General features: G+C 42.0%; 1 protein-coding gene across 7 annotated transcripts in view; it reads right to left on the bottom strand.

The window, feature by feature from the left end:
• Pde8b (phosphodiesterase 8B) overlaps window positions 1-17197 on the bottom strand; it is a 236991-nt gene that overhangs the window by 199912 nt on the left and 19882 nt on the right. For 2 of the 7 annotated variants that reach the window (XM_046427521.2, XM_058574252.1), the window contains exon 1: window positions 7282-7892. The exons of 2 other annotated variants lie outside the window; for them this stretch is intronic. In XM_046427521.2, coding sequence (XP_046283477.1) covers window positions 7282-7620 — 339 coding nt within the window. In that variant the 5' untranslated portion in view covers window positions 7621-7892. Of the gene's footprint in view, window positions 1-6487; window positions 6506-7281; window positions 7893-17197 lie in introns of those variants that run through there. 3 more of the 7 variants (XM_046427507.2, XM_046427515.2, XM_058574260.1) reach the window with 2 other exon arrangements.

Raw genomic sequence — 17197 nt, 5'->3', positions numbered from 1 at the left:
TTGAGCAATTTATTCCACCTCTTGCAGCCTCATTTTCCTCACTTTTAAAGTGGAAATAATAATCTGTAGCTCTGTACATTACATGAAATAAAGTAGATTAAGTGAAATTATTTACATAAAGTGCTCAGCAAATAGCAAGGACTTAAATAATAACTAATGTTATTATATCCACCCTATTTACCTTGTAAAATCTATGAACCATGCATGAAAACTTTAATCACCTGGGAAACAAAAGACAACGGCAAAATATTATTTTCTTTCATTGATGGATTATCCAAAAGTAAAATAGGTTTCTGGGTTTTATTACAGCAATCACAAACTTCTTAAAGCAAACTGTCAGCAGAGTAAGATAACTCCATGTCACAAAATATTTTTCTGTGGATGGTCCCTAAGGAGGCAGAAATGGGAAGGTAAAATAAGTCAATCAGGGGCTGGGGATGTGGCTCAAGCGGTAGCGCGCTCACCTGGCATGGGCAGGGCGCTGGGTTCGATCCTCAGCACCACATACAAACAAAATAAAGATGTTGTGTCCACCGAAAAAAAACTAAAAAATAAATATTAAAAAATTCTTTCTCTCTCTCTCTAAATTTTTTTTTTAAAAAGAAGTCAATCAATGGTATAGAATAAAGCAAGGAAATGCTAAATAAAAGCTGGTTTTATCTGCCAATGAGAGATGAGAGGAAATGGGAGAGGAGCCATCAGTAGCGGATTCTAAATTAAACTATAGGAGAGGGGTTGTGGCTCAGCCATAGAGTGCTGGTCTAGCACCTGCTAGGCCCTGGGTTCTATCCTCAGCACCACATAAAAATAAACAAATAAAAAAAAGTGTAAAAAATTTTTTAAATACATAAATAAATTAATCTATAGTACAACTTGTTAAAAAGCAATGTTCTCTATTAAAACATAATTAACTACAAAGATTTTCCATTATAAGATAAAGGTAACCCCACCTAAAAACAAACCCCAGCAACAGTGGGGTACAGCTCAGAGGTAGAGTGCTTGACCACCACACAGGACACCCTAGGTTCAATCCCAAGCCTCTGATAAAGAAATAAGTAAAAAACTCCAGGACACATTTTACTATTTTTAAAATATGTATTAAGATATATCCTTTATTGAAAATATCAGTTCATAAACAAATTGCAAAATTCTTTTTTTGTAGTTTTTATTTAGTTTTTGTGGGGAGAAGGTTGTAGACAGTGGGGAAGTACAAATTGAGAAAAAAATGGACTAAACTGATGAAACTGGCTCTCCATGCTCTCATGAGGAATACTGTGTTCTTTCTCCACACCAACCACTGGATTTCGAGTTGAGTTGGGAAAGAAGGGCAGCAGGCAAGGCACAGAGGAAGTGATATAAACACATCTCATCAGAGTCAGAGAGTCATGAACTCAGGAGGAGACTATGTCTACAGGAACTTAGAGATCTCCAACAAAGATCACTGGACATATTTTAATATCTTAAATCATTAAACAGGGAATGTAAACAATGAAATTTTTATATGCCATTATTTTAGACAACCATCAACGCTGCCCATCTTAATTTGAGTTCATCTGTACCTAGGTATCTCTAAAGATGTTGAAAAATTCTTAACAATTTTCACAGACAGCCAATGGGTTATACTCAGGATTTGCCCCTCCAGACCCACTCTCCACCCTGCCTTGTACTCTGGAAACCTTGATCAATAGGACCCTTTTCAATCAAAATCAACAGGCTGATTTTCAGATGTGTTTAGCCAAAAGAAGGTACAGGCTGAAGATCCATGAAAGGGAAGGCAATATAAAAAGGAAAAATGAGCCAGGGGATGGGGAGAAGAACAGGGGGGACAGTGACATGGAGGTATTTACTCCCTTGGCTCCCTCCCCGTCCACCTCGCTCCCTCCAAACACTACTTGTCCCCCTTAAGATTACAGCTTCTGGGACCTTCCCTGTCCTATAGATTTGGTTCCTTTGGTTCTCATAACTACTACCCCTTGACATTCTAGCATGGGAACAGCTCCCTCTTTTTCTAGTCTTCGGGTGCTGCAGCATCACTTGTTGGCCTTCCTTCATCCTGCCAGCACATCTGAAATAATCCTCCATGAGATTGTTTTCAGATGAACTTATTTGCACTTATAATCTGTTTCCTTCCCAGACACTGTCTGATCAGGGAACAAGGAAGGTGTAATTGGGTAATCTCACCTCATCCAGGTGCAGGGTTTATCTATAGCCCTCTGATTAGTCACTGCTGCCTCCAATCTGAGCTCTTCATCCTCAACAGAAAGCACCCAAAAGAATGGAAAGCAAAGAGGTTCTATTTCCCAATCTGAAGTCTCCACCTGGTTCAGCAGCCTTCATCTTTGGGGAACCCATCAGCTCTAGATTTTCCTTGCCCACCTGGCCCTAAAATTCTCAAGTGCTCCTCCCCAACCCAAAGGTTTTCCAAACTCTGCACTTTATCTTCCTATTTGATGCTGTAGGTTCACTCCCTCCTTCCTATTTGGATTTCTAGCCTTAAAACTATCACCAGTCTGGTGCCACAGAACCTACCCACCCTTTCCCTTCCCACTTTGGTGACCCAAGCCCTACCTGATGGTCACCAGAGTGGGATTTCAATACAAACCATCTAACCTCTAAAAAGCTGGAAGCTTACACTATATAGTTACTTTCTGGCTTGAGGTCTTTTTTAATGGAGTCAAAAGAAAGTATTACCTGATTGTCCTTAAAAACTAATGTAACTATTAATGAAAGCAGTGAAAAATTAGGAAAATGTGATTACTGGCTCTAAATCAGTGTGTTGACAGGAGCAGGGGTGAAACTATGAAAAAATGTGCAATGGCCAAGGTAAATTGGCGCTTTACTAAAGCAATTCACAGGAGTCACTGGAGCTAACCCAACTTTTTGCTCCATTTTAAAGTGAAAAATGAGGGTGAAAGAACTAGCAAGAACTCCAAGAGTTGAGGACAGAAAATGGGCCTGGAGCATGAGACATCCTGCCCCTTCTTAGGCTCCTCCCTTGCAGTGCTGTTTCCCATCATGTAGACATGGCCCCTCCAGGGCAGAGGCAAATGAGGAACTCCAAGGGGAAAGAAGTGCAAACCCAAGAGGATTCTATGGAGAACTGAACCTCATAAAACCAAATGGGCTACATGGTCCAGTGCTCTCCTCACTTAGAGACTTTTCAGACAAACTTGAAGTTTCAGAATTTGACATCATAAATAGAGATGGTAGGTTCCCCATACAAAAGTAAACTGAGATGAAGGGCTATGATTAGTGCCCCAAATACAGGCAGTGTGGCACTATACTCTCTGCTACAGGCAGTCCCACCTAATTCATCTGGTCAACAAAACAATTTAGTTCACTTAATAGGAGTGGTTCTCAAAGTGTGGCCCCCAGATCAGTAATATTAGCATCTCCTGAAAACTCACTAGAAATTCAAATTCTCAGGCCCCACCAAAGACCTACTAAATCAGAAGTTCTGGGTGTGAGGTGAGCAGTTTGTATTTTAATAAGCCCTCCATGTGATTCTGGTGTACACTGAAGTTTGTGAATATTTACTTAGAAAACAAACAAAAAATGACTTTTTAAAATATCTTCACCATTCCCTCAAATAGTATCTCAATGATATTATATGACTATAAGCTCAGAAAAAATATTTATTTATTTTCCTTTTAAACAGAGTCAACATGAGAGTATCCTGATTCTTGGATGCCATGGAATATATTGTCGACGTCACTAAAAACTGGTTTAGGCACATCCTTTTGCAAGAGTCTTACCCTCTTCTTAGGCTTTGCTTACCAAATTCCATGTATATTTCCTGAATTCCTAGCACTAAATATTGGCTCAATAAATAAATGAATACAATGCATGGAGGAGACTAGGATGTTGGAGATGCTGGCTATCAGCAAAGTCACTTAGAAACTAACAATCTCTCAAGCCTCATCCACAAAACAGTTAACCTCTACAGTGGTTTCTACAAGTTGATGATATCAACAATGAAAACTATACTACAACTGGCTGCTTAGTCCTGGATACTCCCAAATAGCAACAGCTGGTATGAGAAAAGATTTGTAAGAATCCCTGGCTCCTCCCAGAGAGAGGTTCAACCATCTCCTCTAAGGATTTCCAAACATGAATTACAAAACTGGCACAATATCAGGAGTGAGCATCCTGCAGGATTCTCCTGTTGGAGTACTATTTTTAAAAAGGCAAGCAAGAGGGAGATAAATTGCTAGGAAGTTGCAGTTTTACAGCAATTGGGAGACAAATCTAACTTCTTACCAGAAATGGAAACCCATGTGATATCATTGTACTGCATATGAATTATTAATGTTTATAATCTTTTTTTGCCAATTAGGTATTCAAGAAGGTTCCTGTTGACATCATGTTTGACATCATAATGCTTTATCATTCTAAAAGCATAATGAAATGAATTATTGCTAGAAAAATAAAAAGAGATCAAGCACACATATTTGCACTCTGGGGAACACCAGAGCCCAAGTAGAAAATGAGGGTATTGTTTATAATTGATGCACAAAGAGGAAAAAAATATTGAAACCCACCACCACTATAAATAGAACCAAATAGCAAAGACCTTATTTTTCTACCTGAATGTTTTTAGAAAGGGGTGGAGATACACATAGCTAGCAACCAGCAAGTATCTCAAACTCTTTTTTTAAAACTATCTCAAATTCTTAAGGCAAAAAAAATTCTTATTCTAAAATGAAATGAAAGTAAAGTTTTTATAAAATTATCTCATCTACAAAAGGGTACAGAACACGTGAACTTTAAGACTAGAAAAGACAATGCAACACTGAGTCACAGCTTAAAAAGAATACTATTAAATATTTTAGGGCAATTATGTGATAAAATGGTGTATGATCTGTATAAATAACTCTGGTCTCAAATTTAATTTCAAATATATAATTCCTGAGATCTACACAATGCAAATTCGTGTGGAATCACTGAGGCAGCAGTTTCATCTCTAACATTCTTAGTAATAGGTTGGAATGAATTAAGTTCTTATTTGACAATCTTGTTGGTAAAACAAAATGAGTTAAATTCCTTCCCAGGTCAAGCCTTTGAACACTTAAGCCAAGTAGGAATGAGATTTATATAAGTTTCTTCTAGTTGCTAATAATCAGGACTAATTTTCCCTCTAGTTTTTACTCCATTTGATCTGTAAGTAGCCTCTTGAGGGAAGCATTAAAACACATAGAATGGGTTCATTCATTATTCTTTCCCTCACTAAACAAACACAGAGTGGCTAGAGTTGCCAGGTACTAAAGTGAGGTCCTTGCTACTCTGGAAGGCAAAAATGCACAATTTCTCTTGAGCAACCAGAAAAAAAAGGACCACATAGTTCATGAGCAGTCATCATTCTGAACTACTGCCTCAGGTCTTCAAATGTCCTTTTCAGCAAAAAGGTAAAAGGATAGTCCTTCCTGATAACATCCCAATTTAATGCTATCACCAAAAATAACATTTTAATCCCTTGAAATGGCTCCTAAAGCTCACTTTATGTGTCAGGAAACAGAGCAGGGACCAAAAAGAGCAAAGTTATATAGAGTTCAGCATATGCCTTTGTAACAAACGTGCAATCAATAAATAATACCATCATGAATCCAGGTCTCTACTCTTTGATTATTCTCTGCCAATGAGGCACTATTAACACACAATAATAAGAAAAGAAGACTGTTCCTTGCTTATACTAAGTGCTCAATAGGTGGTATTTTTATTCTAATGATGATTATGACTACTACCAAAGAAACACTGCACCTACAAATAAACATCAGTTAAGTTTTATATTGCAAAATCAGATGCTGTTTTTAAAAGATTAAGTTCATTAAAAGAAGCTTTTGGTCTTCCACACTGAAGTTAGCACACACTACCCCTTCTCTTCACTCCTCTACTGTGTGCTGACTTCATCCAATGAAGTCCAGAGCCTCCTCACACCAGGTCAACTGTTGAACAAGGTTTTTACTAGCAAATATTCAATTGTGTGTTGGCCAAAGAATCATGGAATGGTTCCCAATAATCTGCTGGCCATGTAAAGCTATGTCTATCTAACACTGAGTTATAGAGATGGCTGCATGCAGTGGCGCACACCTGTAATTCCAGTGACTCAGAAGGCTGAGGCAAAAGGAGCACAAGTTCAAAGCCAGCCTCAGCAACTTAGCCAGGCCTTAGGTAACTTAAAGAGACCCTATCTAAAAATAAAACATAAAAAGGGTGGGGGGGGAGCTGTGGATGCAGCTTAGGGGTTAAGCACCACTATGTTCAATTCCTGATACAAAAAAAAAAAAAATTGTCATAGAGACGTGTTTTTTTTCCTCTGCACATTTTCTCTGCAAATTGTGCCATTGTCATTGTTTGTTATAAGGGAAAAGGCCCAATGTCCAAATTGACACAATGAAAATATTCTTAGATATATTAGTAGTTTGAAAACATATAGGACTGCACTATTAGAATAATAATTTTCAAATGACATTAAGAAATATCTACTTACTAATCATTAAAGTGTTTTTTCAACTTCCTAACAATTCCTCTTCCCAAAGATCAAATGTCTGTGCAAAATCTTCATCTTCAGAGAGCCGCACTGTACTAGAAACCATGTCCCCTCACTGTAGCTTTGCTGACAATCCAAACTCATGGCTGGATTCTCTCATTTATGACCACAATACAGCCAACCCAGGGAAATGCAAAATCTACAAACAGGTTCCACATTGCTCCTCTATCTCTTCCTATCTCTCACTGAAAACACAAACACTTTCATTCATTCACAAATCCCTGCGCTGGATCCCTGTGTTGAGATTCCAGCCGGCCTGACTGGCTTTCCCAGGTAACAATCTGAATAGGAGGCACTACCATATCCTGGTACTGGGTCTGCATCAGTTACCTACAAGGCATGCAAATCCAGCTCGGCGGATCTCATTCAGCTGGACTTGCCCTGAATGCTGTCAATGATATATACCCAACCCCGCTGCTGCATACTCCCGAGCCACAGCCTTCCTCCCCCAGTGAGAAACAGGCCACCCCGACTGCTTCCCACTGCGCTCCTTTCTCCATCTGGCCCCAAGATCAGTTTAGGTCTCTTCGTCAACCCCTCTGGGGGTCTTTTTCAGTCCCCATTTCTTGGGTTCTTATCACCCCCTCAAATGAAAAGTAAACTCCTCAGTGACAGTCTCCCCAAACCAGCCGCGTCACGGCCCCTCAACTCCACCGGAGCCCCCTGCCCGTGGGAACCCTGCTCGGACGGGGCGGGCGGACCCCCACCAGTCGGTGTCAGCGCCCAGCATTTACCTTGACGCTGGTGTAGCTGGTCTGGGTCTCCGCCTCGGCGCTGCTGCAGCAGTGACGCCTCCGGCCCCTGCAGGTGGTCGCGGCTGGGGCTGCGGAGCCCGGGCTGCTACCGCTGCCCAGCTCAGCCCGGGCCCTGCGGACGCGGATAGCGCCCAGGGGTCCCGACGCCCGGCTCGGGGGAATGGCGTCGGCGGCGTCGGTCTGGACGAAGAGGCCGTGCAGGGGGGCCGCGGGGCCCTGCGACACACTGGTGGTCTGGCGGGGCGAGTTGGACTCCTCCGAGTCCCGGCAGTAGATCACGCCGCTCTGCGAGACATGGATACTAGGGGCGCAGCCCATCCCTCGGCCGGGTCTCCCCGCGCTCCCGCCCGAGCCCAGGGCCGCCCGGACCCAGCGCACACGCTGCCACCTGCAGTGAGGGGGCGGGCGCGGCGGCGGGGGCGCCTGGACTGCGCGCCCCCCGGCTTGTGTGGCCGCCGCTCCGTCGGGCTCGCCGCGATGACCCCCGCCGAGCCTCCGGGAGCAGCGCGCGTCACCCCAACTTTCCCTTCTGGGCCATCTTCCTCACCCAGCGGGAGAGCGTGCACACACAGCGCCCCGCACGCACCGGCGGCCGCCACCCTCCCCGCCGCGGCGCCCCAAACACGCTCCCCGCGCCTCCGCCTTCCCCTCCTCCCTCGGCTCGGCCCGCGCCGCCGCCCAGCTCGACCTCGCCGGGCTCTTGCGCCTGCGGCCCCGGGCCAGGGCGCCCGCCCGCCCGTCAGCACAGCCCCTCACACTTTCAGTCTGCGTGTGTCTCCCTCCTTTCTCGCTCCCTCCCACCGCCCTCCTCAGGTGCCCCCACTCCGCGGGCGCCACCGCCCGGACTCCTGTGCGCCCCTTAGCCCCTCCCGCCTCGCCCCGGGCTCTGGGACTGGGCAGAGCGTGCCCCCGCCTCTCGTCTTTGCCCCGGGCCCCAGGGCGCAGCAACTGGCACCACGCCTTAGCGCCCTCCCCTCCTGCTCCTCTGTCCAGAGGCCTGTCCCTTCTGCACCCATCCCGACGCCGCCCCCTAGTGCCTCAGTCCCTAGTCCCCTGCAGGCACACACCCCTGGCCAAGCCCTGAAGGGCTGGGTAGCCTGAGTAGGACCTCAATAAGTCCTCACTTTTTTTTTAGCATATCCCGGAGCAAAATAGGTTGTCCCTCCTGAAATAATAGGGACCCCACAACCCAGGCCCACCCAACTGATTTACTTGCCTGTCAACACACTCAGGTGAAGGTGATGAAGGGGAGACCTCACACTTCCAGAATACAATCCTTTTTGCTCAACCCCCACCGGCACCCCACCTTCCCACATACTCTGAAGGCTTAAGTTGGATGGTGGCCCAGGCTTCAGAAGCCCATTCCCTGTCTACTCATCATTTGGAAGTTCATGCCAAAGAATGGGAAGGCCCTGCAGAGGAATGAATCCTTAAACACAGCTGTGGAAATCCAAATTTCCACAGAAGATTCAAGGGAGGAGCAGAAAAAAGCTGTCTGCATGCTTCTTGGTTTTCTCTCCCTGAGTTTTGACCTCTTCCCTGGATGTCACTAAATTTTCACCCTGACTTCTACCCCATGGAGCCTCCAGTTTTGAACTGCTCTTTGTCACACCCTGGGCTAAACAGTCAAAAATGCCTTCCTTCACTCGACCAAGCTTCATTGCAAGAGAATAAGAATGCCTTTAGAAACAAGGCTGCTGTTCCTTCTCTCCCTGATGTGAATTCTGGGTTACAGCTGTCAGGAACCACTGCCCACTTACTCATGGGCTTCTTCAGTAGTTCCTGCCACAGCCACAGTGACACAAGGGAGATACTGAGATGGTCTACTCAAGGACTTTATCTAGAATTGCTTATAAGGCCAAAAGCAAAACCACAAAGTCTTGATGCAAAGCCCAAAGTAGTAAGTATTCAATTAGAAATAGTGTCTTCATTTTTCTCGTCCTTTCCCCATACCATCAACTCTTGAAATTGACCCATTGAAGACTTAGAATGATGGCTTCTAACCTTCATAGAAAAGCAAGATATCACTCCCAATCTCGAAATCAGATAGGGAAGGGGAAAAGTTAGTCTAACTTTATTCTTTTACTTTTACTTCTCTATTCAGCTTTTTTGTTTTCTTTTTCTTTTAATGACAGGAAAACCTTCATTTGGAAAAAGTCTACGCTACATTTTCTAATGTACAAGCAAATTGTTCATATTATTTCTGCACAGATTGGCTTCCCCAAGAAGCAGATTCAGAAATGGTATTTAACAGGCAGAATATTTATTAGAAAGTGCTCTTGTAATCAACTTTTGTGAAAGGACAGAAAGCAAGAGGAGGGAGGGGAAAGTTTAAGCAGAGAGAAAACTGACCTAGCCTCCGGCTTCCCTGCAGGAAGGCTTCTGAAAATGGGATGATACTTAGGAGTGTCCTAGACGGAGAGAATAGACCTATATAGGCCCACACCCATGTGGATTGTGGATGGGTTATTAAGAGCAGACCACTTCAGTGACCTTGGGCAAGCTGGCTCTCTTCAACTGAGGCACTCCCCTTACAAATCAGCACCTGAGCCAAGGGTTTTCTGCTGGCAGCACTCCCAGTAGCTGGAAGGGTAAGTCAGTCCTTTCCCGGCATCTCAGCTTCCCCCATGGTTTCCTTGCTGGCTGCCGAGGGGCCATGCCTATAAGAACACCACATTAAATGGTCCAGACAGATATGGGACAATCATTCATTTAAAACTAAACCTGATAGCTACCATCTGTTCTACTTCCAAGGGACCATTTAGGACCTGAGCAAACAACATCAGAGCTAGATTATAAAAACACTGGTCTCCATTCTAATCCCTGGTGTAATGTTAAAAGTCAGGAGTTAATCATTCCTAAAGCTCATCTGTGATTCTCTCCTATGCACCCATTGCAGTCATTAACCTTCATGGAGCTGATGGTGGCAGCTTTAACATACTGAAACTTAGAGCCATAATTCTCATGCCACATGTCTACATTTTCAGTTTTCTTGAGGAATTACTCAAGAAACTACCCAGAGAAGAGAAGAGCACCAGCCACTTCCTGAGGCTTTTGAAGGCAAGACTATAATTTTAAAAATAGAACTTATAACCAATCTTTTGGTAGAGACCATTAGGAGCTAAATCACGAAGGTACAAGTCATTTAGTAACAAATTTAGGATGAACTTTCCACATTAAAAATAAATGGGGGAGCCAGGCATAGTGGTGCATGTCTGTAGTCCCAGTGACTAGGAAGACTGAGACAGGAGGATCGAAAGTTCACGGCCAGTCTCAGCAATTTAGCAAGGCCCTAAACAACTTAGAATTGTCTCAGAATTTTTTTAAAAATAAAAATAAAAAGGGCTGAGGGATATAATTCAGTGATCAAACACACCTAGGTTAAATCCCCAGTACCCTAAATAAATAAATAAATGGGGCTGGGAATGTAGCTCAGTGGTAATATATAGCATACACAAGTTTGATCACCAGCAGTCAAAAAATATATATAATAATAATAAGCCTTGGGGAAACAGATAACGCCAACATAGTTAGTTAGTGAATAGGACTGAGTTGCTTTAGTGGGTGTTATGATTTTGATAGCTCATTTGTGAGACAATGAAAGAAAGTGTAGAGGTAAAATGATTGGATTTAAGAGCCTTAACCTAATCAGTGCATTAATTCACTGATAGGGATTAACTGGGTGATAACATAAGCAGGTAGGGTTTAGCTAGAAGAGATGGGTTGTTAGGGGCGTAGCTTTGGGGCATATATTTTGTCAGTGGTGAAGGGAATCTCTCTCTCTTTGCTTCCTGGTGCCATATTCCCAGCTGCTTTTCTCCACCACACACTGTGCCATGATATTCTGCCTTACCTCAGGCCCTGAGGAATGACATTGACCATTGATGGACTGAGACCTCTGAAACCATGAGCACCCAATAAATTCTTCCTCCTCCAAAACTGTTCTTCTTAGAACAGTTCTGGTTGCAGCAACAAAATAAGCTTACTAAAATAGTGGGTTAATTGCACACTTTATATCGGGACCAGTGTCTTTTGCTGAAAGTCAGTTCTTCGAAGGAAAAGAAGATGAAAGAAGAAATGCACTAGATATACATTTTTCCTCCCATTTCCAAAGCAGCAATAGCTCAAGCAGCTTCCACTGCCAATTCTGGCTTAGTGAAAGGAAAAAATAATATATCCCTATAATCTCCACCAAGTGTTCTCAGTGGGAATATGCAACCTGCCCCCATTGCTGGAACAGATCTGATCGATGAAACTTGCACAAACGTGGAAGTGGAGGAGAAATGATTTCACTAAAATCATTTCCCCAGCTTAGTTCTGAGTCCTGAGTTCTTGCCTATATAAATGATTTCTGAACTGATTCCCATGTAACTACTTCAGCGTATCCCAGGACGACAGCAAAGTCTACAATCTCAGACACTGCAGATATAATTTAGACCCAAGTTACAGAACAAGGCCAAGAAACCCAACATTATATATAAAAAAAAAAATTTAATTAAGTGGGGAAAAATTTAGCAACATGTCCAAGAAACAAATCAGAAGAAAGAAAACCAAATTAGAAATGTATTTAAAAATCTAAACCTCAGATATATCCAAAGTCAGCTGAATGGCTTTTATGTTTTATAATGATATTAAGTAAGAGCTTACTTCAAAATTATGACCCAGAGTCATTGCAAGATACTGAACAAGTAAGGTCCATTCCAATTCTAAAATGGTAAGAATCTTCCAAAATTTCTCTAAAGAAACAGAAAATGTGATTAATACATTTTCACTGATTTTTTAACCACAGAGGTTAAAGCTATAGCAGCTATCTGACTCATCTTTGAATAACCAAACATTTAAGCAACCAATCAACCTTACCAAGCTTCTGAGTTCAGACCATGTTCCTAATGGTGGAATTTACTGGGAATCTAACCACCTAATAAGTGAAATGATGCCGTTTATTAAGCAGACCAGTACAGCGAAAAGTGCATTGAACTCTGAGAGAGAAGGGTGAATATGAAACCTGGTTTTTCATTTTAGAGCTGTATAACCTTGGACAAGTCACTTAACCTCGAGATTTTCTAGAAAATCCCCAAAGTTTCTAAATCACCAATATTCAAGACACCATAAAAGTTTTTGTCTTTTTATGAAGTATTTTAAGTTAGAACTATGAGGTGTTTTTTTGTTTTTGAGAGAGCAATCCCAAACCAAATAGTACATCAGAATCATCCTGAGGAAATTGTCAGAAATACAACAGTTCCCTAGTCCTATCCTAAAGACTTGGATTCAGGTATTCAGGAATGGATGTAGCAGGTGTCCTTTTGAAGAAAATGAATCCAGCATGGCCTCTCCACAATCTCCTTTGGGGAGAAGAGTAAAGGTTGAAATCCTTACAAATGCCTAGGAGCCTCTACACAATCGGGCACCTGCCAAACTCTCACTGATCTCTCTTCCTTCTTGCCCTCACTCTCTGCTCCAAATACACACGCCTCCCTGCTGTCTCTCCAGGAAATTCAACGTTCCCCAGGAGCTGTCCCCTCTGCCAGTTAGGCAGTTGCGTCCATACTTGCCTGGCTAACGTCCTCACTTCCTTTAAATCTCTGTTCAGATGTCCCCTACTCAATGCAGCCTATCCCCATCTTCTATTTAAAATTGAATGAGTGTAAGGTTACATGAATCTCTCCTCAAAATATTCTTAGCTAATTATCTTTTCTTTTATGGACTTCCAGAGACGCTTTTTCCCCTAAACAAGTAAAAGATGGAAAAATTGAAGAAGGTAGAGAATCAGAGATGGAGGAAGTCAGAGAAATTAATGCATACACATTTACAAAGAAAATACAGAATCAGATACACTGAGACAGAGGCAAAAAGAAAATAAAAGTCTAAGAAAGACACACAGCCATTTTTATGGTAAAATAGCCATACCAAGAGAGTTTATAGATGCAACTTTTTAAAGAGAGTAAAAGTGAGTTGTATTTTTAATTATAGTTTCATTACTTCTTGGTTCTTCTGCCAAAGACCAAATGAAATTAAGGAGAGGATTTGGCCCATAGGAGAATTTTCTCTTGGCAGATGTAGAAAATGCAAATAGAGAAGATGGAAGTAGAGATTCAGCCAACATCTGATTCCCTTAGGTCAACATCATTGAACATGGATTGCACTGAATGCTGGTTCCTGCATAGGACAAAATTGATCTATCTGTTCTTCCCATTTATAAGAACACCACAGGAAGGGACTGGATCAGCCCCAAGAGGGACTTCAGAAGACCCTTGCTCCTCACCCAGAATTCCCTTGGACCCAAACAATCAGGCTATGAGGTATGGAACATTCATTTCCAAGAGTTTTATAAGCACATTTCACAAAATGAGTCATGAAAAGACATAGAAATGAAACACAAGGTACAGTCCAACTAGAAAGGAGCTTATAGGGCAATCAAGGATATGAATTTAGAAGAAAATAACAGAACATAATACATGGGTATCAAAGTGCAAGAGCAAAAATGAGCAGCCCTGTCAATTCCTTTATGGGAGTTATGATACTTGGAGAAGGCTTGCTGGAGAAAGAGGCTTGTCATCCTCCTGAACCAGGATAACTTTTTAGTCAGAGGAAACATTGTGAACAACCTTAGTGGGACCAGAATCAGTGAGCAAATCAGACAAGTGGACAGCAACTCCTGAAGTAAGGATAATAAAACTTAAAGATGGAAGACCTGAAGCTTCTATATGTACAAGTCACTTTAGTTTCTACCACCCTTCTGGAAACACCCTGTGTGAAAATCCAATTTAGAATACAAACCATTGTCTAGAAAAAGAAAGTTCTGTTTGCCAAATTATTAAATGTTGGCTTTTTTTCAAATAGTAAACTCCATGCTCCTTTAATACTCTTATATAGTGTTTTGAGTTTTTTAGGTATGCTTAGTCAGGGTACAAATTACAAATTCACACCAACTTTTTAAAAATATATATAATGTATAAGACAAGCACAAGGCATATTTGTTTCTAAATTAGTGTGAGATTTCCTAAATGCCTCATGGGTAATTTTTTTTTTCAGTGCTCAGGAGGATTAAAAATTTTTTTAAGTGCCTCACACATGCTAAATAAGCGCTCTACTAACTGAGCCGCGCACATCTTGCTAGGCATACACCATCCATTCTAAAAGATCTCATCATACTATGTGATGCTAAGTTCATTCATTCATTCATTCAGCAAATATTAATTGAATGCCTACCATGCATCAGATACTAAATAAACACTAGGGAACAAGTCAGAAATAGTCTCTGTTTCAATTTTGGGAGGATGAAAGGACAAACAATAGAATTCTCTGATGGTCATAAAGGGATTTTAAAATGCTGATGTGACAGAGACTAGGGTAAAGTTATGGAAGTTTTCTTAGAGAAGATGACACATAGGTTAAGATTCTCAGAAAACTTTTTCAAAGGGAGTCTTCATTCATTCCTTTTTTCATCTACCCATCCATCCATTCATTCAATGAGAAAACTGAGTACCACCACTGTGCCCACACAGGGAAGGATACAAAGAAGTAAAATACTCAATACTCACCCTCAGACAGTCTGGCCAGGAACATAGACATACACACAAAAGAAGTGTGTTAACATTTGCTTTCAACTAAAAATCCAAGCCCAGAAAGAAAGATCACTGTGGGTGGAAGTAATGTCACTGAGGAGATAGTGTGTGGCTCCTGGAAGAATGACAGTGTTTAAAAATGCAGAAAAAAAAAAGGACATTCCAGGGAAGACAATGCACAGGAAAGCCTATAGGTAGGAACACCGATTGACTGCTTGAAGAACAATGAAGGAGATGATTCAAAATGCTTTGTGGGGTCTAAGAACAGCATTGTTTTGGCTGACAAGGTATGGTGTTACCAGGGAAGCAAATGTCAGACTATGGAGTTTGACTAAACTCTAGTCACTGGAAATCACTCTAGTTTTTAATAAGACTGTAACTTAAAAGTTCTATTTCACTGAGATGAATCTGGTTGCATACTCAAGGGCAGTGAAGGGAGTCAGTAATGAGGACCAAGAAGGAGCTATAATAATTCAGAAATGGCACCTGTAATCCTAGCTTCTTGGGACACTAAGGCGAGAGGATTGCAAATTCAAGGCCAGTCTCATCAACTTAGTGAGAATCTGTCTCAAAATAAAAATTAAAAGAGCTAGGCATGTAGCTCAGTAGTAAATCACCCCTAGGTTCAATCTTCAGTACCAAAAAATAAAAATAAAAATCAACAAAAAATAATTCAGAAATAGGATAATAGGGATCGTTATGAACTGAATTTTATCTTTTTAAAATCCATATGCTGGAACCCTAATCTTCAAGGTTACTATATTTGAATTAATTTACCTTGAAGGAGATAATTAAGGTTAAATGAGATCATAAAGGTGAGGCCCTTGTCCAACAGGACTGGTGTCCTTATAAGAAAAGGAAGAGACCCCAGAGCTGCATGCACACACCCAGAAGAAGGGCCTCGTGAACTCACAGAGACAGCACCATCAGCAATCCCAGGAGGAAGGCCTTGCCCACCCTGCTGGCACTTTGATGGTACATTTCCAGGCTACAGATGTGTGAGAACATAAGTTTCTATTGTCTAAGCCACCCAGTCTGTGGTATTTTGTTATGGAACCCCTAGGGGATATCAAGTAGATGAAATGTGTGGGCATAGAGGGGAAAGGGGAGGGAATTATACAGACCTTACCAAGAATAAATCCTGGGATCTGACACTGATTCAGGGAGGGGACAGGAAGGTGGTGATATTGAAAGCAATTGCAAAATTCCTTAGATAGGTAGGATAATGGGTGAGAATGGGGAGTACTCTCAGGAGAAATGAGCCTCTTCTATATAAGGGATTCTTTCCCTGGATTTGCACTTTTGGGGTCCAGAAGCTTGAGTCTAGAAACCAGAAAGTGTCCATTGAAGTATCTCCAGAATATAACTACAACACGAGAGACACAAGGCCAAGAATCACTTTTAAGTCCACCGCTGGATCTCTAGTACTTAAAACCAGAAATAATACGTTTCAGTATTTGTTGAAAGAATCATGAAGACAGTTCGATGTGTTAGCCTCCAGGTCCTCCTCACCAACAAGCATATGGCCCACCCTTCCCCCACATGGTTAAGACAACCATCTCTTTGCCAAGACTTTCGTGGGCTTCCCTACAGTCAGGCCCACACACGGATGTTAGTTTCTTGCTTCCTGTCAGGATGACTAAAGTCAGCCTTTGAAACTTTTGCCTCAAAAAAAAAAAAAGCTTCTGAGCCCTGGGATTTGACTTCTTCACTAGCTCCAGGTGCCTCCAGGCTGTAGCTTCGCCTGAGGGCCCAGCATTAGCACCTTCTGTTCATCTGGTGTTTTAATCTTCTCACTTTGGCTGCTGGGACTGTGAAAGGAGGTATTCTAGAAGCCTTCTGGCAGAAAGTCTCTTCCTTCTTGGAGTTTGACATTTGCTCTGCAGCATGGCACTTTCCCATGTTACTCCACTAAATATCTCCAAGGCAACAGTAGCTGGGGGCACAAGTGATCACTTCTTCATTCCTCATATTACGTGGCTTATACTCTAATGCACAAAAATGGATTGAGTCACGTGCAGGAGGAGCTTTCCAGGTTCTCCACACCGATGGCTATCAAATTTTAGCAAATTGTCAGTTACCTAAAACACAGACTGCAAAGTCTGAGAATTTGAGTTTCTCACTCATTCCCAAGTGATGCAAATTCCACTCATCTAGGGATCACACTTTGAAAATCAGTGCTACACACAAAGTAAGATAATACAAAATAAAAACAATGACACAAACACAACCCCTCACTTATGATATTTTATTTTCTGAAACATAATATAACATATACTTAGCAGCACAATTCACAATAGCTAAACTGTGGAACCAACCTAGATGCCCTT

Source organism: Marmota monax, unplaced genomic scaffold (assembly GCF_021218885.2).
Source record: "Marmota monax isolate L192 unplaced genomic scaffold, Marmota_monax_Labrador192_F-V1.1 WCK01_AAM20220418_F8-fsc00018, whole genome shotgun sequence".
In the NCBI taxonomy this organism is placed as follows: domain Eukaryota; kingdom Metazoa; phylum Chordata; class Mammalia; order Rodentia; family Sciuridae; genus Marmota; species Marmota monax.
The sequence above is the reverse complement of the archived record's forward strand: the minus strand, read 5'-3'. Positions and strand labels throughout refer to the sequence as shown.